This window comes from Salvelinus namaycush, chromosome 13, assembly GCF_016432855.1.
Source record: "Salvelinus namaycush isolate Seneca chromosome 13, SaNama_1.0, whole genome shotgun sequence".
Taxonomy (NCBI): Eukaryota; Metazoa; Chordata; class Actinopteri; order Salmoniformes; family Salmonidae; genus Salvelinus; species Salvelinus namaycush.
Window position 1 is genome coordinate 622,678 of NC_052319.1, and position 27,702 is coordinate 650,379.

The following is a 27,702-nucleotide window of genomic DNA, read 5'->3' on the forward strand; positions in this document are numbered from 1 at the left end:
ATAGCGCAATTGCTGGAAGTCTCCCGTAACAGTATCCAGGTCCTCTCACATGCAGGTGAATAGACCTAACCAGGGGTTGGAACAAAAATGTTTTCCCATTCGTTTTGTTCTTAACAGAACAAGATTTTTTTGTTCCATTCCACTGTTCCGACCAGCAAGATAAAGTTCTGAACCAGTTTGAACACCAAAAAAGTACAGGTTTATATTGTTTTTTTTCTGTTACTTTTTAAACCTCTGAAATCTTATTTTGTTTTACATTTAGCTTGACATTAAACTACAAATCACGCAGTGCGGATAGAGCAGCTTGCTATGGAGCGGGCAAGCTATAGCGCAATGAGTTGTTAAACATGCGTGATGGAAAAACGAGTGTAGGGCGTGAGATGTAAATTACATGGGCATCTTGTGATGACATATATTATCTGAATTAGGCCTGAATGGAGGAACTTTGAATGTCTTTGAACTTCAGAGTTGGCTTAACGTTGGACCAGAGAGGCTCGCAAGCTAACAACCTTGTGTGTGCAGAGCGGCACCAGAATTAAAAACGTCTTACCTTTTCGTAGCTAATAAATTCAATGTGAAATGTGATAACTACACTATTCCTAGTATCCCCAGTATCCCTAACAAGCATTGAAAAAGTTAAACCATTATTCTCCAATTCAAAATCTCTCTCCCTATCTTCTGAATCACGCTTGTAATGTCAGTAGGCTAGAGCTATGCTTCGTTGGGGGAGGGGCAGGTAGTCTACACGCACACACACTGCAAAGATTTTCAGCTGGCAGGCAGGCACTGGAAGAAGTTTCTGATTGACAGAGGGAGGGCTTTGCCTAGGCGGTTTATTGCGTTTTTGTGGGACTGGAAAAAGATGCCCAAAATGTAAAAGACCGTTATTAACCGGTTTCCATACTTTTAAAAGAATGATTCTGTTCCCGGAACAGTATAGATCACTTTCGTTCCTGGTTATGATTCTGTTCCTTGAAAAATGTCGTTCTTTTCCGGTTTTCGGTCGGGTTGCTTGAACCAGGTCCAACCCCTACTTCTAATTACTCCAAAACTGGGTGGTTGGTCATTTATAGTCGTACAAAGCTAAACATAGCAATCAATATTAAAAAAATATATATATATTTCACTGATAATATTAAGATTCTATCCACTTCCTCAGTCTTTCCCCATTGTCGCAAAGAAATGTATAGAGATCGCAATTTTGTATCCGTCCCATTATGGTGTCTGTGAGCGCAGGGGTAGATGCCATGTTGTGATGACCAAATTACCTACCACCAAGTTTTGGAGTAGTTAGAAAGTCTATTCCCCTGCTAATGAGAGTAGCTAGCTCCCGGGAGACTTCCAGCAATTGCGCTACGATAACGATATGCTAATAATAATAATGGTATCCATGACTTCGTTTGACTCTGGGTAGATAAAGTAGATAAACAAACGAAATTGAGAAATCGTGCAATATCCCTTTAAAGCTTGACCTAAGCGCAGGGTTGGGGATTTTGTGATCAAATCCTTGTCCTGGATGTGCACCACATTGCTCGGCCTAAAACTACATATTAAATGGTTTTCTATAGTATTGAATAAGTGAAAGCAGGTATTTTATTAACAGACCAGAGATAATAATGGGAGAGTGTTGGGTAAAAACACAAAGATGAATCCTATAATGGCAAGTCGCAATAGACACTCAGATATTTATCAATGTCAGTTCTACCCTATTTCCCAACATAAAAGCTGTAAATGCAGTCTAATCACATTCACCAGACACTTCCGCCCAAATGCGCAAAGAGTCTGGTGGACCAACACGGCAAACTTGGCCTTTGTTAGCCAATAGAAAGATCGAGAGCATAGGCAATGAAGGGGTTTGATTCATCTGGCCCGGGCGAAGGCAGGGAGGGAGGAGCGTCCTCCTCAAATCGAACAGTAATCTGCACTGCTCGGTCATGTTGTCAACAAGGCAGCATGGTGCATCGCCCAGAAACATACAACCCTTTCTGTATAAAATACATTTTTGAATTTTCAATCTAGTTTTCATTGGTAGGGCAGATAGTGTTATCATAAGCAATCACTTTTGCATGGGAAAACAGAATCCTACTCATTACTAAACGTGCTTAATTACGTCCCTTTTGTTTTGAGCCAACTTCGCCGTCGGACAGAGCGGGGCACCTGGCTCATGCCTGGGAGGCAGCTCGGTTCATAATCGAATGCAATCAACTTTCAGCCCGTGCAAAAAACGCTTACAACGGCGCCCGGGTGAGATTATTCGAACCCCCTTCCTGGCTTAATCTACCAGCCAATCATCTCCCACAACACCTTCCCCCTAACCCGTATGTGTATTCCATACATTTCTTGCCTCCACTTGGAAACACACCTCACAGTTGTGTGATTTGCTCAAATTAAATGACAAATACTTTACTCAGTAAGGTCACTCCCACTAAGGCCAACTTGAATCATTGATATCCAACACTAGCCTTGGGATGAGGTTATATGCAGCCTGCATTTCACAAAGATAACACAATAACAAAACTAATTTTTATTTGAGACTGTTTTATAGAAAACACATTGACCATTAAACAACATAACAGCTATTGTAAATAGATAGAAAAGGTTTCATGAAGTGTTTGCCTCTGAAAACAGAGTATTACATCAATCTAGAGAAAATGGCGTTAACTCATCAAGAGCTATCGGTCTCCCAAAAGAGGGTTGTGACAGTTACGCAACGAGGTACGGCTCACTCTTCATAAATTAGGGTTCAAAAGGCTTTCCTGGTGAAGTCAAGTGATCAGGAAAACTCAGGACCCTAATGATAAGCCTGCACAGCACAGCACACATTGACAGCCTCTCCAGTCCCTTATGAAGTCCCCAAACAAGCAGAGCCATTGTGAAGGGAGGATAAGGAAGAGGGAGGAGGGAGGAGAAATGAAAGAGAAATCACCAGTCCATACACCTATCTGTGACACAGATATAGCCTGCAGATTCAAACCAGATGGAGGGAGGGAGAGATGGATGGATGGAGGGGGGCAGAGTTGGAAGGCTTTCTGGGAGAAATGTGTTGTAAAATAAGCAACATGAGGAAATGACGGCTTAGGACTTGTCAGGTCAGAGGCGGGGGACTGTGTGTGTGTGTGTGTGTGTGTGCGCTTGTGTGGATAAGAGAGGTGGTCATTAGCTAGCCTTCTGTGCCTGTCAGATAGAGTGATGACCCTGTTCAATAGACAGATGAAGAGAAGAAGGGGTTATGAGGGGAGAGAGAAACTTGAATGAGCACCTTAGGCCAGGTCAACCTGGTTTCAGAAACTGTACATACATGCTGACACACACAAACACACACTCAAACACAAAGCCCAACCGTTCTAACCCCACACCAACTATGGGCACTGCGGTAGAGTATTGGATAGGACTGTTGGTTCCTAATGGTGTGTACGGGTCTGCGTCTCCGTTTGACCACTGCTGACCTGCTACTCTACCCACTTCATTATGAGATGTTCACCTCAGAAGGGCCTACTCGCTATCTCTATCTTTACTTGTCCGACGTCACACACACACACGTTTCTTCTCAGTGTGTGCGTGCGCACCGGTGCGGTCGGTCTGTGTGTGTGAGAGACTGTGACTAAGGCGTATTCCAGGCTAAGACTGGGAGATCACAGTGCACCCCTTCTCAACTGATGAAATCATCCATCATGTCTCAGCCAAGACGTCAGAATACTGGCAGACGTCCCCTCAAACAGAGACCAGATGACTCATATGAAATCAGTGCCAACTTTAAAAAATATACTTTGCTGAAGCATTTCATTAACTTAACAATTCATATTAAAAAGTGATGATGATACTCAGAACTGCTTGTACACAGTTCTAGTCACACACACACACACACACACACACACACACACACACACACACACACACACACACACACACACACACACACACACACACACACACACACACACACACACACACACACACACACACACACACACACACACACACACACAGAGAGACAGTGAGACATGCACATGCAGACAAACGCACACAGACAGAAACACAGAGAAACAAAGTACCAGTCAAATATTTTATATTTGCGATTCTTCAAAGTAGCCACCCTTTCCCTTGATTACAGCTTTGCACAGTCTTGTCATTCTCTCAACCACCTTCACCTGGAATGATTTTCCAACACTCTTAAAGGAGTTCCCACATATGCTGAGCACTTGATGGCTGCTTTTCCTTCACTCTGCGATCCAACTCATCCCAAACCATCTCAATTGGGTTGAGGTCGGGTGATTGTGGAGGCCAGGTCATCTGACACAGAACTCCATCACTCTCCTTCTTGGTCAAATAGCCCTTACACAGCATGGAGGTGTGTTGGGTCATTGTCCTGTTGAAAAACAAAATGATAGTGAGACTAAGCTCAAACCAGATGGGATGGCGTATCGCTGCAGAATGCTGTGGTAGCCATGCTGGTTAAGAGTGCCTTGAATTCGAGATAAATCACAGACAGTGTCACCAGCAAAGTACCCCTACAACATCACACCTCCTCCTCCACGCTTCACGGTGGGAACCACACATGCGGAGTACATCCGTTCACCTACTCTGCGTCTCACAAACACACGGCGGTTGGAACCAAAAATTTCAAATTTGAACTCATCAGACCAAAGGACAGATTTCTACCGGTCTAATGTCCATTGCTCATGTTTCTAAGTCCAAGCAAGTCTCTTCTTATTATCGGTGTCCTTTAGTAGTGATTTCTATGCAGCAATTCGACAATGAAGGCCTGATTCACGCAGTCTCCTCTGAACAGTTGATGTTGACATGCGTCTGTTACTTGAACTCTGTGAAGCATTTATTTCAGCTGCAATCTGAGTTGCAGTTAACTCTAATTAACTTATCCTCTGCAGCAGAGGTAACTCTGGGTCTTCCTTTCCTGTGGTGTTCCTCATGAGAGCCAGTTTCATCATATCGCTTGATGGTTTTTGCGACTGCACTGGAGAAACCGGATTGACTGACCTTCATGTCTTAAAGTAATGACGGACTGTCGTTTCTCTTTGCTTATTTGAGCTGTTCTTGCCATAATATGGACTATCTCTTTTACCAAATAGGGCTGTCTTCTGTATACCACCCCTACCTTTTCACAACAGAACTGATTGGCTCAAACACATTATGAAGGAAAGATATTCCACATATTCCACCTGTTAATTGAAATTCATTCCAGGTGACTACGTCATGAAGCTGGTTGTGAGAATGCCAAGAGTGTGCAAAGCTGTCATCAAGACAAAGGATGGCTACTTTGAAAAATATCAAATATAAAAATCTATTTTGATTTGTTTAACACTTTTTACTTCCTGATTCCACGTGTTATTTGATAGTGTTGAGGTTTTCCCTATTATTCTACAATGTAGAAAATAGTAAAAATAAAGAAAACCCCTGGAAAGAGTAGGTGTGTCTAAACTTTTGACTGGTAGTGAACAGAGACATCCACTCAGACACAGACTGAGACACACGTCAGCTAGAGAGAAATGGAGACATGAACTGCTGTCTCAGCCTCCCTGCCTAGTGATGCATAGACACTCCTGACCAAACAAAATGAATAGCCACTAGTAAATCAGTTCATCATCAGAAAGCCTCGTTTATAACATTCTCTGATAAAACGCAGACAGGAGATGGGTGAGAGTCTCCAGTGGCCAAGTTCAAGGCTGATATACTGCCGGGCGGTGTGGATAAAACCACTTTCATGTAACAAGAGACGCAGACGGTCTTTCTTTTCTGTACTTTTGTGGCTTTGAGACGGTGCATTACTTCTGAAACAGAGACGCTTGGCTGGCAGGCAAAAGGAGCTCAGTGGACACACAGGAACCCCCCCCCCCCCCCCCCCCCCACACACACACACACACACCGACCTTACATACCCCCCACACTTCTCTCCTCCATTCCTTTTCTCTCTTTCTTTCTTTTTTGCAAATTGACAGAGGGAACATTCCTGTGGACATGTTCTCTTCTGTGAGCGCCGGTAACTCTGAGCTTGAATAAAGCACTTTGAAACAGGACATCTTTTATATTAATGGACGGCCATCCAACAAGTTTCTTCAAAGCCCCCTCCCCAATCGCCTAGCCTCCCACCGGGTGCTCGCACCAAAACCTCAGCTCTAACTCCTCCTCTGAGTCCCTCATCATCCTCATCATTAGAGGCTGACGCACACGCAGGCAGGCCGGAGACACACACACACACACACAAACACAGATTAGCTTTTTAAGTGTATAACACCTGACCTTTCTATGCGAGAGGGCAGTTCTAACACACACACACACAAAGTGTCCTACAGAGTGGTGTGTACGCTACACAGTATGGATGAATATCGCTTTACACACATCACACAAGCCTGAAGACAGACAGGCATGCCCTACAGTCTTCACCTCCTAGGCTGCATCAGTCTCTACTGTATACAGTATATTTTATTGTATCACTTAATATAAAATTGATCTCAATACATTGTTTGTTATAGACTGAAAACAGGGTTGAGTTGGGAGTTGGTGCTAAAATTCTGAAAATATGATTATGTTTGAGATATCTGGCAACTGTAATATTAAATAAGCTCGACACTGTTGCAAGAAGATTGAAAAAGGGGGCAACTGGCATAAATGTTGTTCTCTCATGAATACTTATATTATATTTAGTTAGAGTTAGAGTAACAGGCAATGAAGAAATGTCTGAAAATAGAATTCTAAATACAGGTGTATTTAATCACTTTCTAAAATGAATGGATTCACATACAAGGCATGAACTTAACTTAAAAGCATTAACAAGCATTATTCTAACCATGCCCCAAAAGCCCGTGGGGTGGGGGGAAGAGAAAGAAAGAAAGAAAGAAAGAGAAAGAAAGAACAAAAATCTCAACACAGTAGTTCAGGAACAAATAAGAGAAATAGCAATGAATCTTAGGCCCTTTTGTACGCTAATGAGTTGTTCGGATACAAAACTTGTTGTTGACCAATAGCATTACTGTAAAGTTAACCTCCAATCAGATATCAGACCTACATGATGTAACCGCTGCTTCTCAGAGGCGTAACAATGGGGATTGGCAAAACCAACACAGAGAATGCTGAATTCATAAGACAACACAGAGTCAATTATTGTATACAGTTGATAAGAAGAATCATTTGGGGCTGACCTATGTACACAGGCATCTGAAAGTGTAGAGAGCTACTGTAGTTGTTGTATTGTGTGTCTGTGCAAATGTGTTCATGTGTATGTGTGTGTGTGTGTGTGTATGAAGTCGAACGTGTGTGTGTGTGTGTGTGTGTGTGCAATTGTGTGTGAACAAAGCCACGAGTCATCCTGTACATCGTAGTTTTTTTCTCTCCTGAGGCCTGGCATTTTGTTTCCTGCTGTGACGACCTGCAATGCCATTTAAAATGAGCTCAGGTGAAGGACAGCCTGTGTGTGTGTGTGTGTGTGTGTGTGTGTGTACAGTGTACCTTCGTTAAGTATTCAGATCCCTTGATTTTTTCCACGTTAACAGCCTTATTCTAAAATGGATTTACATTTTTTTTTGTCAGCAATCTACACACAATACGCCATAATGACAAAGCGAAAACAGGTTTTTAGAAATGTTTGCAGATGTATTAAAAATAGTATTCAGTATTCAGACCCTTTGCTATGAGACTCGAAGTTGAGCTCAGGTGCATCCTGTTTCAGTTGATAATCTGATGTTTCTACAACTTCTACAACAATCAAACAAGCTAAGCGTCAGTATAGAGACAAAGTAGAGTCGCAATTCAACGGCTCAGACACGAGAGGTATGTGGCAGGGTCTACAATCAATCACGGACTACAAAAAGAAAACCAGCCCCGTCGCGGACCACAATGTCCTGATCCCAAACAAACTAAACAACTTCTTTGCTCGCTTTGAGGACAATACAGTGCCAACGACACGGTCCGCTACCAAAACCTGCGGGCTCTCCTTCACCGCAGCCAACGTGAGTAAAGCATTTAAACGTGTTAACCCTTGCAAGGCTGCCGGCCCAGACGGCATCCCAAGCCGCGTCCTCAGAGCATGCGCAGACCAGCTGGCTGGTGTGTTTACGGACATATTCAATCAATCCTTATCCCAGTCTGCTGTTCCCACATGCTTCAAGAGGGCCACCATTGTTCCAGTTCCCAAGAAAGCTAAGGTAACTGAGCTAAATGACTATCGCCCCGTAGCACTCACCTCTGTCATCATGAAGTGATTTGAGAGACTAGTCAAGGATCATATCACCTCCACCCTACCTGACACCCTAGACCCACTCCAATTTGCTTACCGCCCCAATAGGTCCACAGACGATGCAATCGCAATCACACTGCACACTGCCCTTACCCATCTGGACAAGAGGAATACCTATGTAAGAATGCTGTTCATCGACTACAGCTCAGCATTTAACACCATAGTACCCTCCAAACTCGTCATTAAGCTCGAGACCCTGGGTCTCGACCCCGCCCTGTGCAACTGGGCCCTGGACTTCCTGACGGGCCGCCCCCCAGGTGGTGAGGGTAGGAAACAACATCTCCACCCCGCTGATCCTCAACACTGGGGCCCCACAAGGGTGCGTTCTCAGCCCTCTCCTATACTCCCTTTTCACCCATGACTGCGTGGCCATGCACGCCTCCAACTCAATCATCAAGTTTGCAGACGACACTGCAGTGGTAAGCTTGATTACCAACAACGACGAGACAGCCTACTGGGAGGAGGTGAGGGCCCTCGGAGTGTGGTGTCAGGAAAATAACCTCTCACTCAACGTCAACAAAACAAAGGAGATGATCGTGGACTTCAGGAAACAGCAGAGGGAGCACCCCCCTATCCACATCGATGGGACAGTAGTGGAGAAGGTGGAACGTTTTAAGATCCTTGGCGCACACATCACGGACAAACTGAAATGGTCCACCCACACAGACAGCGTGGTGACAGCGCCTCTTCAACCTCAGGAGGCTGAAGAAATTTGGCATGTCACCAAAAACACTCACAAACTTTTACAGATGCACAATCGAGAGCTTCCTGTCGGGCTGTATCACTGCCTGGTACGACAACTGCTCCGCCCACAACCGTAAGGCTCTCCAGAGGGTGATGAGGTCTGCACACGCATCACCGGGTGCAAACTACCTGCTCTCCAGGACACCTACACCACCCGATGTCACAGGAAGGCCTAAAAGATCATCAAGGACAACAAACACCCGAGCCACTGCCTGTTCACCCCGCTATCATCCAGAAGGCGAGGTCAGTACAGGTGCATCAAAGCTGGGACCGAGAGACTGAAAAACAGCTTTTATCTCAAGGCCATTAGACTGTTAAACAGCCATCACTAACATTGAGTGGCTGTTGCCAACATACTGACTCAATCTCTAGCCAATTTAATAATAAAAAAATGGATGTAATAAATGTATCACTAGTCACTTTAAACTATGCCACTCATCCATATATATTTTTATGTACATATTCTTATTCATTCCTTTACACTTGTGTGTATAAGGTAGTTGTTGTGAAATTGTTAGATTACTTGTTAGATATTACTGCACGGTCGGAACTAGAAGCACAAGCATTTCGCTACACTCGCATTAACATCGGCTAACCATGTGTATGTGACCAATAACATTTGAATTGATTTGATTTTTATTGGAGTCCACCTGTGCTAAAATCAATTGATTGGACATGATTTTCTGTCTATATAAGGTTCTACAGTTGGCAGTGCATGTCAGAGCAAAAACCAAGCCATGAGGTCAAAGGAATTGTCCGTAGAGCTCAGAGACAGGATTATGTCGAGGCACAGATCTGGGGAAGGGTATCAAAACATTTCTGCAGCATTGAAGGTCCCCAAGAACACAGTGGCCTTCATCATTCTTAAATGGAAGAAGTTTGGAACCACCTAGACTCTTCCTAGAGCTGGCCACCGGGCTAAACTGAGCAATCGGGGGAGAAGGGCCTTGGTCAGGGAGGTGACCAAGAAACCGATGGTCACTCTGACAGAACTCTACAGTACTTCTGTGGAGATGGGAGAACCTTCCAGAAGGACAACCATCTCTGCAGAACACCAATCAGGCCTTTATGGTAGAGATGTCAAAGGTGCTTCAATAAAGTACTGAATACTTACAGTACCAGTCAAAAGTTTGGAAACACCTAATTCAAAGTTTTTTCTTTATTGTTACTATTTCCTACTTTTTAGAATAATAGTGAAGACATCAAAACTATGATATAACACATATGGAATCATGTAGTAATCCACAAATTGTTAAACAAATTAAACAAAACCGCCCTTTGCCTTCATGACAGCTTTGCACACTCCTGGCATTCTTTCAACCAGCTTCATGAGGTAGTCACCTGGGATGCTTTTCCAACAATCTTAAAAGGAGTTGCTGAGCACTTGTTGGCTGCTTTTCCTTCACTCTGTGGTCCAACTTATCCCAAACCATCTCAATTGGGTTGAGGTTGGGTGATTGTGGAGGCCAGGTCATCTAATGCAGCACTCCATCATTCTCCTTCTTGGTCAAATAGCCCTTACACAGCCTGGAGGTGTTTTGGGTCATTGTCCTGATGAAAAACAAATGATTGGTTTGCACTTAGTGGGACTGATGGGATGGCGTATCGCTACAGAATGCTGTGGTAGCCATGCTGGTTAAGTGTGCCTTGAATTCTAAATAAATCACTGACAGTGTCACCAGCAAAGCACCCCTACACCTTCACACCTCCTCCTCCGTGCTTCACGGTGAGAACCACACATGTAGAGATCATCCGTTCCCCTACTCTGCATCTCACAAAGACAAACAAAAAATCTCAAATTTGGACACATTAGACTAAAGGACAGATTTCCACTGGTCTAATGTCCATTGCTCGTGTTTCTTGACCCAAGCAAGTCTCTTATTCTTATTGATGTCTTTTAGTAGTGACGCAGTCTCTTCTGAACAGTTGATGTTGACATGCGTCTGTTACTTGAACTCTGTGAAGCATTTATTTGGGCTGCAATCTGAGGTGCAGTTCTGTATTTGTATTTATTATGGATCCCCATTACTCTTCCTGGGGTCCAGCAAATTTAAGGCAGTTTATTCAATTTTAAAATGGACTATTTCTGGCTGGTAACTCTAATGAACTTATCCTCTCCAGCAGAGGAAACTCTGGGTCTTCCTTTCCTGTGGCGGTCCTCATGAGAGCCAGTTTCATCATAGCACTTGATGGTTTTTGCGATTAGGATTTTCGGATTGACTGATCATGTCTTAAAGTAATGATGGGACTGTCGTTTCTCTTTGCTTATTTGAGCTGTTCTTGCCATAATATGGACTTGCTCTTTTACCAAATAGGGCTATCTTCTGTATTTTTTTAATTTTACCTTTATTTAACTTCTTATGGATAGGGGGCAGCATTTTCACATTTGGATGAAAAGTGCGCACAGAGTAAACTGCCTCCTACTCAGTCCCAGATGCTAATATATGCATATTATTATTAGTATTGGATAGAAAACACTCTGAAGTTTCCAAAACGGTTTGAATGATGTCTGTGACAATAACATAACTTATTTGGCAGGCAAAACCCCGAGGACAAACCATTCAGATTAATTTTTTTGAGGTCACTCTCTTTTCAATGGGTTTTCATTGGGAATCCAGATTTCTAACGGACCTTCCTGCAGTTCCTATCGCTTCCACTGGATGTCAACAGTCTTTAGAAATTGGTTGAGGTTTTTCCTTTGAAAAATGAAGAAGTAGCCATGTTTAGAATGAGGCTCGAGTGAAGTGTACTGTTTGTTAGAGGCGGGTGACCAGAAAGCATGCTACACATTGTTTTCCTCCGGTAAATAACACAGATCATCCAGTCTTCAATTTTATCAATTATTTACGTAAAAAAATACCTAAAGTTGTATTATAAAAGTAGTTTGAAATGTTTGGACAAAGCTTACAGGTAACTTTTGTAGTCATGTTGAGCGAGTTGGAACCGGTGTTTTTCTGGATCAAACACGCTAAATAAATGGATATTTGGATATATATCGACGGAATTAATCGAACAAAAGGACCATTTGTGATGTTTATGGGACATATTGGAGTGCCAACAGAAGAAGCTCGTCAAAGGTAAGGCATGAATTAAATCTTTATTTCTGCGTTTTGTGTCGCGCCTGGAGGGTTGAAATATGATGGTCTGTGATCGTTTGCTGGGGTGCTATCCTCAGTAAAGCATTTTTGAAATCTGACACGTTGGCTGGATTCACAACAAGTGTAGCTTTAATTTGGTATATTGAATGTGTGATTTCATAAGTTTAAATTTTATAGTAATTTATTTGAATTTGGCGCTCTGCATTTTCACTGGATGTTGGCCAGGTGGGACGCTAGCGTCCCACATATCCAAGAGAGGTTAACTAGGCAAGTCAGTTAAGAACAACTTCTTATTTTCAATGACGGCCTTGGAACAGTGGGTTAACTGCCTGTTCAGGGGCAGAACGACAGATTTGTACCTTGTCAGCTCGGAGATTTGAACTTGCAACCTTTTGGTAACTAGTCCAATGCTCTAACCACTAGGCTACCTACCGTAAACCACCCCTACCTTGTCACAACACAACTGACTGCCTCAAATGCATTAAGGAAATAAATTCCACTAATTAACAAGGCACACCTGCTAATTGGAATGCATTCCAGGTGACTACCTCATCAAGCTGGTTGAGAGGATGCCAAGAGTGTGCAAAGCTGTCATCAAGGCAAAGGGTGGCTACTTTGAAGAATATCAAATATAAAATGAATTTTGATTTGTTTAAACACTTTTTTGGTTACTACATGATTCCATATGTGTTATTTCATCGTTTTGATGTCTTCACTATTATTCTACAATGTAGGAAAGAGTTAAAAAAAAGAAAAACCTTTGAATGAGTAGGTGTGCCCAAACGTTTGACTGGTACTGTAGCTGGAGAGGTATAGAAGGGGAGGAGGGAAGGGAGAATCCATCCATTCATCCCTCAGTTACACTCATCTTTTCCCTTCTCCTGCCATCCCTCCTCCTCTCTCCCTGAATCCCATAACATACGTAGCGCATGGTGATGTAGGAGGGGAAAAAGGGAAGGGAGAATCCATCCATCCATCCTTCCTCTCTTTTTCCAACTCCCTCCATCCCTTCATTCCCTAGCACACATAGCGGTGTGGGGGAGTGAGAATACATCCTCCCTTCCACTCCTTTTTTCTTCCCTTCCATCGCTCTCTCTCTCCCTCCGTTCAAAAGCACACGTAGCGCCGGGCCGTGGGTCAGCCAGGGAAAACAAAGGGAATGTAACAGGATAATGAGAGAGGGAGAGAGGAACCTCTGTGTTCTCTCTTTCTCAGCGTTTTATGATCCCTCTCTCTTTCTCTGAACCCCTGGCCTCAACCCACAGCATCTGGAGCATGTGTGTGTGCGCGCGACGTGTGTGTGTTTCTGTCCCAAGAGACGAGGGCCATAGAGAGGGATGCTAGGAGTACTCAGTATTGTATCACACACAGTGTGCTGAAGAATTGCCCCACACACTATGAGGAAACCCCATCTACTACCATTCCAGAAGAACAATCCAAGCCATAGACAATCATTAAATTGTCTGCACCTTCCACGAATTCTGAGCCCCCACCCTCCCATGGACCACACCCCACACATGACTGTGGCAGGACGCCTGCCGCTTAACCCACACACTGATAGGACTAACACACACACAAGCATACATGACATGCAAGAACGCACACACAGGTCTGTGACAGGCAGATTGGTTTGGCAAAGACAGGGTGTGTGTATGATCTCGTTGAGGCAGGATCTATTTTCTGGGTGAGCGGCTCAGACTATTTTGTAATTCTTGGCAGGTTGGCTGGGAGTTTCTCGCAACTCTACAAGGCTCACTGAAGAGATCAGGGGCACACATACACACAGATATCAGTGCATGCACAAACACACAGCCGCAGACAAGGGCACGCACACAAGAGACACACACACACACACACACTGAGGATTGATCCCCAAGTGTCCCATCTGTCAAATAAATATTAATTTGACTCTTTTTACTTTTAGAATAAATGTCTCAAACTTCCTCTCTTGACTAACAATATGTGCATTCAAATTAAGTCCTTATTGGAAGACAATTGGCTGCATCATTTATGCTAAACTGAAAACTTTGATGTGTGGACAACAAATTACAATGAATTCTGAGATTAAAAAATATATGACCTAATATCCAAGTGCAATCCATAGCAATGTAACAACTACGTAAGGCACTTCAGAAAGAATTAAGCAAACTATATACGGTACACACAACTTACAATATGATTCTGAAGGCAACACTTCTCACTTCCTACTCGCTGCCACCAGCAGAACTGGAACATAAATAAAATTGACAATAATCAGCTGACACCAAACATTGCATTAAAGACAGTAGCTGTTTTTCTATGTAGCAGATCCAATAATATATATTAAAGGACAGGGAATTACACCACGCGTTTCCCTACACTATAACATTAACCCAGGTTGGGACAAATTGAATGACTAAGAATGACGCTTGCTGGTGGTAATGGAGAGTGGAGTAAAAATATCAATTGATTTCCTTACGATGTTTACAAGTATGTGCTGTAGTAAAGTGGAGTTGTTTTGACAAAAGTAAAATGTGTCCTATGCCTAATCTTAGAATACTTTTAGTGAACTGCTACAGAACAAAAAAAATATGGGATCCAATGAGAATTATTTGATTTGGTATACGGTATGTACAGTGCATTCGGAAAGTATTCAGACCCATTAACTTTTTACAAATTTTGTTATCTTACAGCCTTATTCTAAAATGGATTCAATTGTATTTTCCCCTCATCAATCTACACACAATACCCCATAATGACAAAGCAAAAACGTTTTTAGAAATGTTTTTTAATAACATTAACATAAGTATTCAGACCTTTTACTTAATACTTTGTTCAAGCACCTTTGGCAGCGATTACAGCGTCACGTCTTCTTGGGTATGACGCTGCAAGCTTGGCACACCTGTATTTGGGGTGTTTTTCCACTCGTCTCTGCAGAGCCACTCCTGCGTTGTCTTAGCTGTGTGCTTAGGGTCGTTGTCCTGTTGGAAGGTGAACCTTAGCCCCAGTCTGAGGTCCTGAGCGCTCTGGAGCAGGTTTTCATCAAGGATCTCTGTAATTTTATTCGTTCATCTTTCCCTCGATCTGAAAAACATTCCCACAGCATGATGCTACCACCACCACGCTTCACCGTAGGGATGGTGCCAGTTTTCCTCCAGATGTGACGCTTGGCATTCAGGACAAAAAGTTGAATCTTGGTTTCATCAGACCAGAGAATCTTGTTTCTCATGGTCTGAGAGTCTGGAGCTCTGTCAGAGTGACCATCAGGCCCTTCTCCCCCCGATTGCTCAGTTTGGCTGGGCGGCCAGCTCTAGGAAGGGTCTTGGTGGTGCCAAACTTCTTCCATTTAAGAATGATGGAGGCCAATGTGTTCTTGGGGACCTTCAATGCTGCAAAACTTTTTTGGTACCCTTCCTCAGATCTGTGCCTCGACACAATCCTGTCTCGGAGCTCTATGGACAATTCCTTCGACCTCATGGCTTGGTTTTTGCTCTGACATGCACTGTCAACTGTGGAACCTTATATAGATAGGTGTGTGCCTTTCCAAATCCTGTCCAATCAACTGAATTTACCACAGATGGACTCCAATTTCGAGTCTCATAGCAAAGGGTCTGAATACTTAGTTTTTTATTTGTAATACATTTGCAAACATTTCTAAAAACCTGTTTTCACTATGTCATTATGAGACGTTGTGTGTCGATTGCTGAGGATTATTCTTTTTTATCCATTTTAGAATAAGGCTGTAACGTAACAAAATGTGGAAAAAGTCAAGGGGTCTGAATACTTTCCGAAGGCACTGTACATACACGCACAAAGGCAGGCTGTCCTTCACCTGAGCTCATTTTAAATGGCATTGCGGGTCGTCACAACAGGACATAAAATGACTGGCCTGTCTCGTGGCTTTGTGCACACACACACACGTTTGGCTTCATACACACAAGCATCTCCATGCACATACTCATAAACACATTTGCCCACACACACAATACAACAACAACAGTAGCTCTCTACAGTTCCAGATGCCTGTGCAGGTCAGCCCCGAAGTGACTCTTCTTATCAACTGTATACAAGAGGAGCTAGAAACACAAACATTTCGCAACACCCGCAATAACATCTGCTAAACAAGTGTATGTGGCCAATAACATTTGATTTGATTTGAATTCAGCATTCTCTGTGTTAGTCTTGCCAACCCCCATTGTCACGCCTCTGAGAAGCAGCGGTTAACTTTACAGAAATACTATTGGTCAACAACTCAGTTTTTGTATCCTAACATCTCAGATGCTTATAAAAGGGTCTAAGATTCATTGTTCTATAAGCTCTATATTTTAAATGTTTCATACATTTGCAAAAACGTCTACAATAACATAATCCATTTTAGAATAAGTCTAACGTAACAAGTTGTGGAAAAAGGGAACAGGTCTGAATACTTTCCGAGTGCACTGTATAAATCCCAAATCTGTCTTTCACTGTGTGTCTTCCATATTCACATGGATGACGTGACTAAATCATTATGGTGGACAATATTAGGCATTGTGAAGAGTAACATTTGGATGACAAGATGCATCGACTATAAAACAACTTTTTGTTCAAACACTTTTCTTTACAAATCAAAAAGGAACTGTGTGTGTGTGTGTGTGTGTGTGTGTGTGTGTGTGTGTGAGTGAGTGAGTGAGAGAGTGAGCGAGAGAGAGAGAGAAAGAGAGAGGAGCAATTCAGAGCAAGAGCGCTGGTCACCATGTTTGTGTTATGTGGCAGTCACTACCACCACCTGCAGGAGAGTGGATCAGATGACACAGAAAGACAGACAAACGCACCAAAACCTAACCAAAGACATCCTCACCCCTGGTCTCTGCCAATAGCCTACAGCCTTGTTTTAAGCTAAATGTCAGACATGACTTTATTTGAGACACTATTCTTCATGGATGCTCAAAGCATGCAGTAAGGGAATGTCCTAGTCTTCCATGTTAGTGATTTATATAATTTCAAGGTTGTAAATATGACCAAAATGAATTAACCCTAACTACACTCTTTCCCTCATAGTCTAGCATAACATGTTTGAAACTCATTTGGGAGCCTGTTATAGTCAATGTTCTATCTATTGGCCTGTCTCATCAATACAGGGCCATTTTATATCTCAGAGTTAGTCTTTTTCTAACCGATCAAAATGGGCAATGTGTGTATATGTGTGTGTGTGTGTTAGTGTGTGTGTTAGTGTGTGTCTATGCGTGTGTCTGTCTGTGCATCCGTGCTCGTGTAAGATATATATATATATATATAAAATATTGTGTGTGTGTGAAGTTGCTCCCTTCCGGCGCAGCCACGCCACCCTACCATCTGGCGAAGGAAATGGAGTGTGAAGTACAGTATAGTTTTGGACCAGGCTCTGTTTCAGAGGCTCAGCAGTTAGTTCATTAGTTCCAAACTTCCAGGGATTACACAGAAAATCTCAACGGAGGGGAGTCAGGAGGGAGGGATGGAGAAGTGAAGGAGATAGGAGGCCAACAGGGGAGAGCGAGACGTCAGGAGGAACGCTAGCCTATAGGGTACGAAGAGAAGGTACCAAGGGGGGGGATGAAAGAGACAGGTGTAGCCGTCAGCTCCACTACAGGGTTTCAGCTTGCCCTCCTCCACCTCATCCCCCTCTTCTCCTCCTTCCCACTGATCTTACAGATATGATGATATGCGTAATAGTGTTAGTGCGGTCAGCCTTGTCTTCCCCCCACTATTTCTCTCCTCCTCTCCTTCTCTCTAGACTTTTGCTCCTCTCCCCCTCCTCTCCGTTTCTCTCCTCTCAGGGTAGCAGTTAGCAGGCTCTGGGCAGATCTCTTTCACTCCGTCTGTCAGTCGGGCAAGAACAGGGGCAGCGTGGGGGCCTGGCATCGGTTGGCACGGCGACAGGCCCGCTGTGCCGTTGTCATGGTGAAGGTAATCGCAGCGAGGGTTAGCGGGCGAGCGTAGCGACTGTAGCTAACAACGTTGACAGAGAGACAAACAGGAAGGCCAGATAGCTTAGCTCTCTGGTGTAACAATGTTACACCATAATAGGTTAGTGGCGAGCTTGGTTGATTCTCAAAGGTGATGATTGTGACAATATGTCTTCTGCGGTCTTCCTTCACTCACCACTTAGCGTTTTCACAGATTGAATGGATTCTTTAAAACAATATTAGAGGGAAAAATATCTAAATCATGAATGCATTCAATGGCAAAATGTCATTATCAGTTCTGCAGCATTAATTGGCGGTGTAAAATGGACGCCTGCACGCACACACACGAGAAGTGTAATTTAGCCCCGTAGGAAAATAAAGCGTCCTGTCTGAAGGTATACAACAAAACCCCCCACGGATTTCCAATTGCCACAATGCACAAAGCAGCTGAGAGAGTGGGAAGTGGAAGACAGGGAGCCGGGGAGAAAAAGGTGCCTTTAATTAAAGAGTTAATAACTCATTTCAACGTAGTACTAACATAGCAAATAAATCATATATCACAGGGTTTGCCGCACTATGGCCGAATTTTTTTTTAAAGCTTAACATACGGTCGTGACAATTGACTGAGTCCTGCTCCGACTCGGGAGCACTGTTGCGGAGCGTTAGGCCGTCACCAGAACAGAAGGGGGGACAGTAATGGGATTAGTAGGAGGGGGATTCTTGGAATACAATACTATTTTTCCATGGTTGGCTGTGTGTGTGCGCGCGCGTGTGTACACAATGCCACATTCCTCTCCACCTCTTCCACACAAAGACATAAAGCTTGTTGTTTCTAAACACTGACATCCTTATTAACAGGCTCACGGCTGTTTAGCCTGTCAGTCACACTACTCCTTTTTTAGTTTATTCCCTTTCGACAGAAACCGTCTGAGCCATATCAATCATCTTTATTATCATGACTTAAAAACCTTTTCCCCTTCTCTTCTCCGACCAATCATGATTTCATGGGGTGGGCAGGGGAGGCCGGCGGGTCCAATGGGGAAGCCGTGTGGGCAGGATAAGAATGCTTTTGAACCTGCTGCATCTGCTGGCTTCCTGCTGCTTGCCCAGTTGGGACTCAGTGGGATGTGGTCACCTTGTTTTAAAGGCAGGGGATAGGGGGGCCGGCAGAGGCCTTTGTGGTATTGTAATGGGGTGAAATTAGCTTGTTTTAAGCATCTCTTTTAGGTCATTCTCTCATTCACCACTGATTAAGGCCTGGTAGCACCTGGCTGACCGAGAGAGTGAGCTGGAATTAAGATTTTAGCCAAGGTGAAAGCTGACACACACACTTGGAGATGGTTGTGCAAGTGTGTGTGTGTCATGCAAGGTACAAGTGTGTGTGTGTGTGTGTGTGTGTGTGTGTGTGTGTGTGTGTGTGTGAGAGAGAGAGAGAGATGCCTGTGTGTGAGTGTGCACACCCATATGTGTCTAACAGTACCTTCTTGCTGAGGGCCACTCCATCCTCACAGTCCAGTACGGCACAGTCTAGGCCGCGCAGCGATGCCAGTTTCCTCAGCTTCCTCTCGTCATTGCCGGGGCAGTAGAGCACGGCGCGCCGCGGCACATATCTCAGGTTGGTACAAGCTACGTGATGGCTGTGACATCCACCACGACACCACGGCAAAGCCACAGACAGGAACCAGCGAGTGTCCCTGTCAAACAAAGGGTCATATAAATGTATAGGCCTATTTGTAGAAACACACATGCACGTGCCGCCCACATGCACAAGTGTATGCTGCAACACTAATTATAAAACAAAGTAAAACAAACATAACCTGTTATAACTGCTGTACATGGATGTCTCAACACACTGTAGAAGTGGATGTCGTTTTGTGTTCAATCCCCATTGACAATGATCTTGCCCCAGAATTAAGAGCCATACAATTGGAAAGGGACATTCCTGAAAGTTCTGGTTTCCTTTCCTAACCCTCGTTGGAAAACCTTAGCTGTTTCCCTTTTGGTTCTCCATTCAAGTGAATGAGCTGTGTTGACCTGGGCTTTGAAAGCCTTTACCAGTGACAAGATCACAAACATATGCAAATGCTCTCCAGTAGGGCTTAGCACACCCAGCTGAATACACGTATTAAAGACAGTGTGTGTGTGTGTGCGTGCGTGCGTGCGTGTGTGTGTGCGCGCATGTATGCATGCAAGTGCTTGTGTGTGTGTGTACTATAAAGTTTGGACAACACAGCAAATCTTCATAGAATGTCCTAGAATCAGAGGCTGGCTCTAGCAAACAGAAGAGACTATACAAACACCACAGAACCTATGGAGAGACACGCAGTCTCTCACATACATTTAGCAATGTTTAGATAGGCTCCGCTGCCTACAAACTAGCACACATTTAACCACACACATGCACGCAAAACACACACGCAAAATCCACACTCACATACACCATGTAAACACACACACACACACTCTTTTTAGTCAGTCACACACCAATAAATCACAGTTATGACACACAGCACACACTCGTCACATCTTAATTATTGTTCTGTCGCTCGGGCTGCTCAAACTATTAGCCCTAATGAATGGCCTAAATGATTAGGATCACATAGATCTAATTACAGTAGGAAACAGCCTCTCTGCTGTCACTGCAGTCTCCCTAAACCTCCAAGGTCCTCTCCAAGGGATCATATTTATAGAAAGCGAGAAGAAAGGGAGAGAAGAGGGGGATATGGTGCTCCTTGTAAAAAGGAAGAGGAAAGCCTTCTCTTTTCTACTCTTTTGTTCTCCTTAAAGGTGCTAAAGTCCTTTTAATAGCCACTTAAGCCCATCGACCATACTTATGAATGCCCTGCAGAATCAATTTGAGGACCTAATCTGGAGCAGGGGGATGATGCAACTAGAGCAGTGCAAATAAAGCCATTTCAGGTGGGTTTTAGTTCTCTCTTTAGTGGGTCTCAGGTACACATAGAGTAAGGCTCTCTGTGGGGGTCTCCTCGAAACGCTAGTGTGTTTAGATTTGGTAAGTAACAACATCTCACAAAGGACTAAAGGCTAGAGGGCAGAAGGAATATGCAAAATAAGCAAGCCTGTGTGAGTCATGTGGATTGGAGGGAACAGAGGTAAAGAGGGAGGGTCTTGCTGGATGTCACTTTGGGGGACAAAAAGCTACAGGGCCATATTGACGAAGGAGAAGAAAAAAAAGCTAAATTAGAATGAAAAATAAAGAGGGTGTGGGGGATGGAGGAGGGAGGTAGAGGTCAGAAGGGGGGGTGAGGGATGGAGGGTGGTGGTTGTTGAGACCCAAATGAAGTCCTCTCCATTCAGTACAGACCGCTCTGGGGTGAATGGTTAAAGAGACATTTTAAGTGCCCACTTGAAAGGCAAATAAATTATAATGTAAGTGAGGGACGCTTACCAGAAGATGTTGGCGGTAATTAAGGAATAGATTTCATTAAAAAAATGTAAAAAACTACAGAGAGGGGGAAAGAGCAGAGAGAAAAGGAGGGAGAGAAAAGTGAGAGGAGAGAAGAAAGAGAGGGATAGAGAAGGGGCCCTTTTATGTGGAGTCACCAGAGACAGAAGAGGAGTGGGAGACCAGATCAGCTGACACAGAGGTCAGACACCACACTCAGCATTTCTCAAATCTCTCCCTTTTCTTCTTTCCATTGTTCGCTCTCTCTTCCCCCCTTTAAGCTCAGTGCAGGGAGGCTGCCGTCGCAGTAACCCGGTGACAGCAAGAGGGAAGAGGGGAAAGGTGAGGTCAGTGTGATAGATATGTGACCCGTTTTCAGGTATGTCGCAAGTCACGACTTCACAGGAGAGCCATTAAAACAAGGTTTGCTTTATTTGATGGTCCGATCACATTATGATAGGACCATTAAATAAAGCAAACCCTTTTTAGCCCAAACTGTAGGAGAAAGCGGGAGGTGCACTGGGAAGACCAGTGTTAGTTACCCTCAGCGTTTAGACAGTGTGAATTAGCCTACTGGTTTCAATGCAGCGGGTGCTTGATCAATAGTACAGTATGGCACACCTGTGCCTGTGTGCGCAATAGCAGGTTAAAGCATACAGATGTAGGATCTTAATTTGATCACCCTATTGCAAGAAACTGTTCTGAAATGCAGAAATGTATCAATCCCTACAAAAATGTCTATTAATTATAATCCACATTTCCTGTTGCTGCAGGGTTATTTTCCTGCTGTAGAAAACTGGCTGAAATGAAGATCAAACAAATCTGTATACCCTAAGCTAACTGAAGTGTTGTATTTGTGATGCTGTGCGGTTTGTTGCTACTTTCTTGCTACCTGCCAACGTCACGTTTTTTTATATTCAAATTTTTAATAACCATTTAATATTTGTACTTTTCCCCTCGGTCAACATTTTTCATTAAACTTTTTCACCACAGACACTTTATCTGGACATGGTTCTACAGGAGCTCCACCAGCCGAAGCCAAGTAGTAACATTAACACATGCCATCTAATTGCAGTCGCTGTACTATTGCCTTACGTTAAGGATAGCCGTGCTGCAAGCCCAGCTTCAGACGCAATCATTAGGCAAGGATAATTTAAGTGTAGGAAAGGATGAAACAGCGTCTGTGCCACCAATAAGTACAGATAGTAGTATAAATCCCCTCACACAGCACAAACGTAAATAAAAACAATATGGGGATGAGGTAGGTAGATTGGATGGGCTATTTACAGATGGGCTATGTACAGCTGCAGCGATCGCTTAGCTGTTTAAAGTTAGTGAGGGAAATATAAGTCTCCAGCTTCAGCGATTTTTGCAATTTGTTCCAGTCATTGGCAGCAGAGAACTGGAAGGAAAGGCGGTCAAAGGAGGTGTTGGCTTTGGGGATGACCAGTAATATATACCTGCTGAAGCGCGTGCTACGGGTGGGTGTTGTTATCGTGACCAGTGAGCTGAGATAAGGCGGAGCTTTACCTACCATAGACTTATGTAGATGACCTGGAGCCAGTGGGTCTGGCGATGAATATGTATCGAGGACCAGCTGACTAGAGCATACAGGTCGCAGCGGTGGGTGGTATATGGGGCTTTGGTGACAAAACGGATGGCACTGTGATAGACCACATCCAGTTTTCTGAGTAGTGTTGGAGGCTATTTTGTAAATGACATTGCCGAAGGTTTGTTAACACAGTATCCAAAGAAGGGCCAAATGTATACAGAATGGTGTCTGCGTAGAGGTGGATCAGGGAAGCACCCGCAGCAAGAGCGACATCGTTGATATACACAGAGAAAAGAGTCGGCCCGAGAATTAAACCCTGTGGTAGCCCCATAGACGGCCAGAGGTCCGGACAACAGGCCCTCCAATTTGACACACTGAACTCTGTCTGAGAAGTAGTTGGTGAACCAGGCTAGGCAGTCATTTGAGAAACCAAGGCTGTTGAGTCTGCCGATAAGAATACGGTGATTGACAGTCGAAAGCCTTGGCCAGGTCGATGAAGATGGCTGCACAGTACTGTCTTTTATCGATGGAGGTTATGATATCGTTTAGTACCTTGAGCGTGGCTGAGGTGCACCCGTGACCAGCTCGGAAACCGGATTGCACAGCGGAGAAGGTACGGTGGGATTCGAAATGGTCAGTGATCTGTTTATTAACTTGCCTTTCGAAGACTTTAGAAAGGCAGGGCAGGATGGTCTATAACAGTTTGGGTCTAGAGTGTCACCCCCTTTGAAGAGGGGGATGACCCCGGCAGCTTTCCAATCTTTAGGGATCTCAGACGATACAAAAGAGAGGTTGAACAGACTGGTAATAGGGGTTGCAACAATGGCGGCAGATCATTTTAGAAAGAGAGGGTCCAGATCGTCTAGCCCAGCTGATTTGTACGGGTCCAGGTTTTGCAGCTCTTTCAGAACATCTGCTATCTGGATTTGGATGAAGGAGAAGCTGGGGAGGCTTGGGGAGGTAGCTGCGGGGGGTGCGGAGCTGTTGGCCGGGGTTGGGGAAGCCAGGAGGAAAGCATGGCCAGCCGTAGATAAATTATTTTTGAAATTCTCGATTTTTGTGGATTTATCGGTGGTGACAGTATTACCTAGCCTCAGTGCAGTGGACAGCTGGGAGGAGGTGCTCTTATTCTCCATGGACTTTACAGTTTCCCAAAACTTTTTGGAGTTAGAGCTACATGATGCAAATTTCTGTTTGAAAAAAGCTAGCCTTTGCTTCCCTAACTGACTGCATGTATTGGTTCCTGACTTCCCTGAAAAGTTGCATATCGCAGGGACTATTCGATGCTTGCGCAGTCCGCCACAGGATGTTTTTGTGCTGGTCGAGGCAAGTCAGGTCTGGAGTGAACCAAGGGCTATATCTGTTCTTAGTTCTACATTTTTTGAAAGGGGCATGCTTATTTAAGATGGTGAGGAAATTACTTTTAAAGAATGACCGTTTACACTAGTGACCATGTCCCCCGCGCATCCCAAAGGCAGAGGTGTTGCTAACATTTAAGATAGCAAATTTCAATTTACCCCACCCAAAATGAATGCGTTTTCGTCTTTTGAGCTTCTAGTCATGAAATCTATGCAGCCTACTCAATCACTTTTTATAGCTACTGTTTACAGGCCTTCTGGGCCTTCCTCACTGAGTTCCCTGAATTCCTATCGGACCTTGTAGTCATGGCAGACAATATTCACATGGAAAAGTCCACAGACCCACACCAAAAGGCTTTCGGAGCCATCATCGACTCAGTGGGTTTTGTACAACATGTCTCCGGACCTACTCACTGCCACAGTCATACTCTGGAACTAGTTTTGTCTCGTGGAATAAATATTGTGGATCTTCATGTTTTTCCTCATAATCTTGGACTATCGGACCACCATTTTATTACATTTGCAATCGCTACAAATAATCTGCTCAGACCCCAACCAAGGATCATCAAAAGCCTCGCTATAAATTCTCGGACAACCCAAAAATTCCTAGATGCTCTTCCAGACTCCCTTCACCTACCCATGGACGTTATGACATTGACCATAAGAAACTAGCTCCCTGGTATACAGAAAATACCCGAGCCCTGAAGCAAGCTTCCAGAAAATTGGAACGGAAAAGGCGCTCCACGAAACTGGAAGTCTTCACACTAGCTTGGAAAGACAGTACAGTGTAATATCGAAGAGCCCTCACTGCCGCTCAATCATCCTATTTTTCAAACTTAATTGAGGAGAATAAGAACAATCCAACATTTATTTTTGATACTGTCGCAAAGCTAACTAAATAGCAGCATTCCCTAAGAGAAGATGGCTTTCACTTCAGCAGTGATAAATTCATGAACTTCTTTGACGAAAAGATCATGATCATGAGAAAGAAAATTACAGACTCCTCTTTGAATCTGCATATTTCTCCAAAGCTCAGTTGTCCTGAGTCTGCACAACACTGCCAGGACCTAGGATCAAGGGAGACACACAAGTGTTTTAATCCTATATCCCTTGACACATTCATGAAAATAGTAATTTAAGTATGCTCCCTCTAATTATCTCTCCCTCCCTCCCCTCCCAGAGGACCTGAGCCATGGGACTACCTGGCCTGATGACTCCTTGCTGTCCCCAGTCCACCTGGCCGTGCTGCTGCTCCAGTTTCAACTGTTCTGCCTGCGGCTATGGAACCCTGACCTGTTCACCGGACGTGCTACCTTGTCCCGTAACTGCCATTTTTGACTTTCTCTCTCTACCACACCTGCAGTCTCGAACTCTGAATGCTCGGCTATGAAAAGCCAACTGACATTTACTCCTGAGGTGCTGACCTGTTGCACCCTCTACAACCACTGTGGTTAGTATTATTTGACCCTACTGGTCATCTATGAACGTTTGAACATCTTTGCCATATACTACTTTAATCTCCACCAGGCATAGCCAGAAGAAGACTGGCCACACCTCAGAGCCTGGATCCTCTCTAGGTTAGTTCCTAGGTCCCTGCCTTTCTAGGGAGTTTTTCCTAGTCACCATGCTTCTACATCTGCAATGCTTGCTCTTCGGGGTTTTAGGCTGGGTTTCTGTATAGCACTTTGTGACATTGCCTGGTGTAAAAAGGGCTAACATAAATAGATTTGATTGATTGATCAGTTTACTACTGCACTGTAGAGTAAATTATTGTGGGATATGTCTTACTACTACTACAGTATTACCTTAGAGGTCTTATGGATAAATTAAAAACGGGATTGTTTAGAGAGGAATTTACTCGAATGCATGCACACATACATACACACAAAGAGCCAAAACCACCATGTCTTATACAGTTGAAGTTGGAAGTTTACATACACCTTAGCCAAATACATTTAAACTCAGTTTTTCACAATTCCTGACATTTAATCCTAGAAAAAATGTCATGTCTTAAAACAGTTAGGATTACCACTTTATTTTAAGAATGTGAAATGTCAGAATAAAAGTAGAGAGAATGACTTATTTAAGCTTTTATTTCTTTTATCACATTCCCAGTGGGTCAGAAGTTTACATACGCTCAATTAGTATTTGGTAGCATTGCCTTTCAATTGTTTAACTTGGGTCAAACGTTTCCGGTAGCCTTCCATAAGCTCCCACAATAAGTTGGGTGAATTTTGGCCAATTCCTCCTGACAGAGATGGTGTAACGGAGTCAGATTTGTAGGCCTCCTTGCTCGAACACACTCAGTTCTGCCCACAAATGTTCTATAGGACTGAGGTCAGGGCTTTGTGATGGCCACTCCAATACCTTGACTTTGTTGTCCTTAAGCCATTTTGCCACAGCTTTGGAAGTATGCTTGGGGTCATTGTCCATTTGGAAGACTCATTTGCGACCAAGCTTAAACTTCCTGATGTCTTGAGATGTTGCTTCAATATATCCACATAATTTTCCTGCCTCATGATGCCATCTATTTTGTGAAGCGCACCAGTCCCTCCTGCAGCAAAGCACCCCCACAACATGATGCTGCCACCCCTGTCCTTCACAGATGGGATGGTGTTCTTCGTCTTGCAAGCTTCCCCCTTTTTCCTCCAAACATAACGATGGTCATTACGGTCAAACTGTTTTATTTATTTTTTCATCAGACGAGAGGACATTTCTCCAAAAAGCATGATCTTTGTCCCCATGTGCAGTTGCAAACCGTAGTCTGGCTTTTTTATGGCGGTTTTGGAGCAGTGGCTTCTTCCTTGCTGAGTGGCCTTTCAGGTTATGTCGATATTGGACTCGTTTTACTGTGGATATAGATACTTTTGAACCTGTTTCCTCCAGCATCTTCACAAGGTCATTTGCTGTTGTTCTGGGATTGATTTGCAATTTTTGCACCAAAGTACGTTCATCTCTAGGAGACAGAATGCGTCTCCTTCTGGAGCGGTGTGACGGCTGTGTGGTACCATGGTGTTTATTCTTGCATACTATTGTTGAACGTTGTACCTTCAGGCATTTGGAAATTGCTCCAAAGGATGAACCAGACTTGAAGGTCTACCATTTTTTTGTTGAGGTCTTGGCTGATTTCTTTTGATTTTCCAATGATGTCAAGCAAAGAGGCACCGAGTTTGAAGGTAGGCCTTGAAATACATCCACAGGTACACCTCCAATTGACTCAAATTACATCAATTAGCCTATCAGAAGCTTCTAAAGCCATGATATCATTTTCTGGAATTTTCCAAGCTCTTTAAAGGCACAGTCAACATGGTGGTATGTAAACTTCTGACCCACTGGAATTGTGATACAGTAAATTAATCTGTCTGTAAACAATTGTTGGAAAAATGACTTGTG

The 27,702-nt window shown here is 43.8% G+C and overlaps 1 protein-coding gene across 1 annotated transcript in view; it reads right to left on the bottom strand.

Moving 5' to 3' along the window:
• clybl (citrate lyase beta like) overlaps window positions 1-27,702 on the bottom strand; it is a 151,681-nt gene that overhangs the window by 50,301 nt on the left and 73,678 nt on the right. The window contains exon 2 of the mRNA XM_039006632.1: window positions 19,474-19,687. Within this exon, the coding sequence (XP_038862560.1) occupies window positions 19,474-19,687 (214 nt within the window). The remainder of the gene's footprint in view (window positions 1-19,473; window positions 19,688-27,702) is intronic.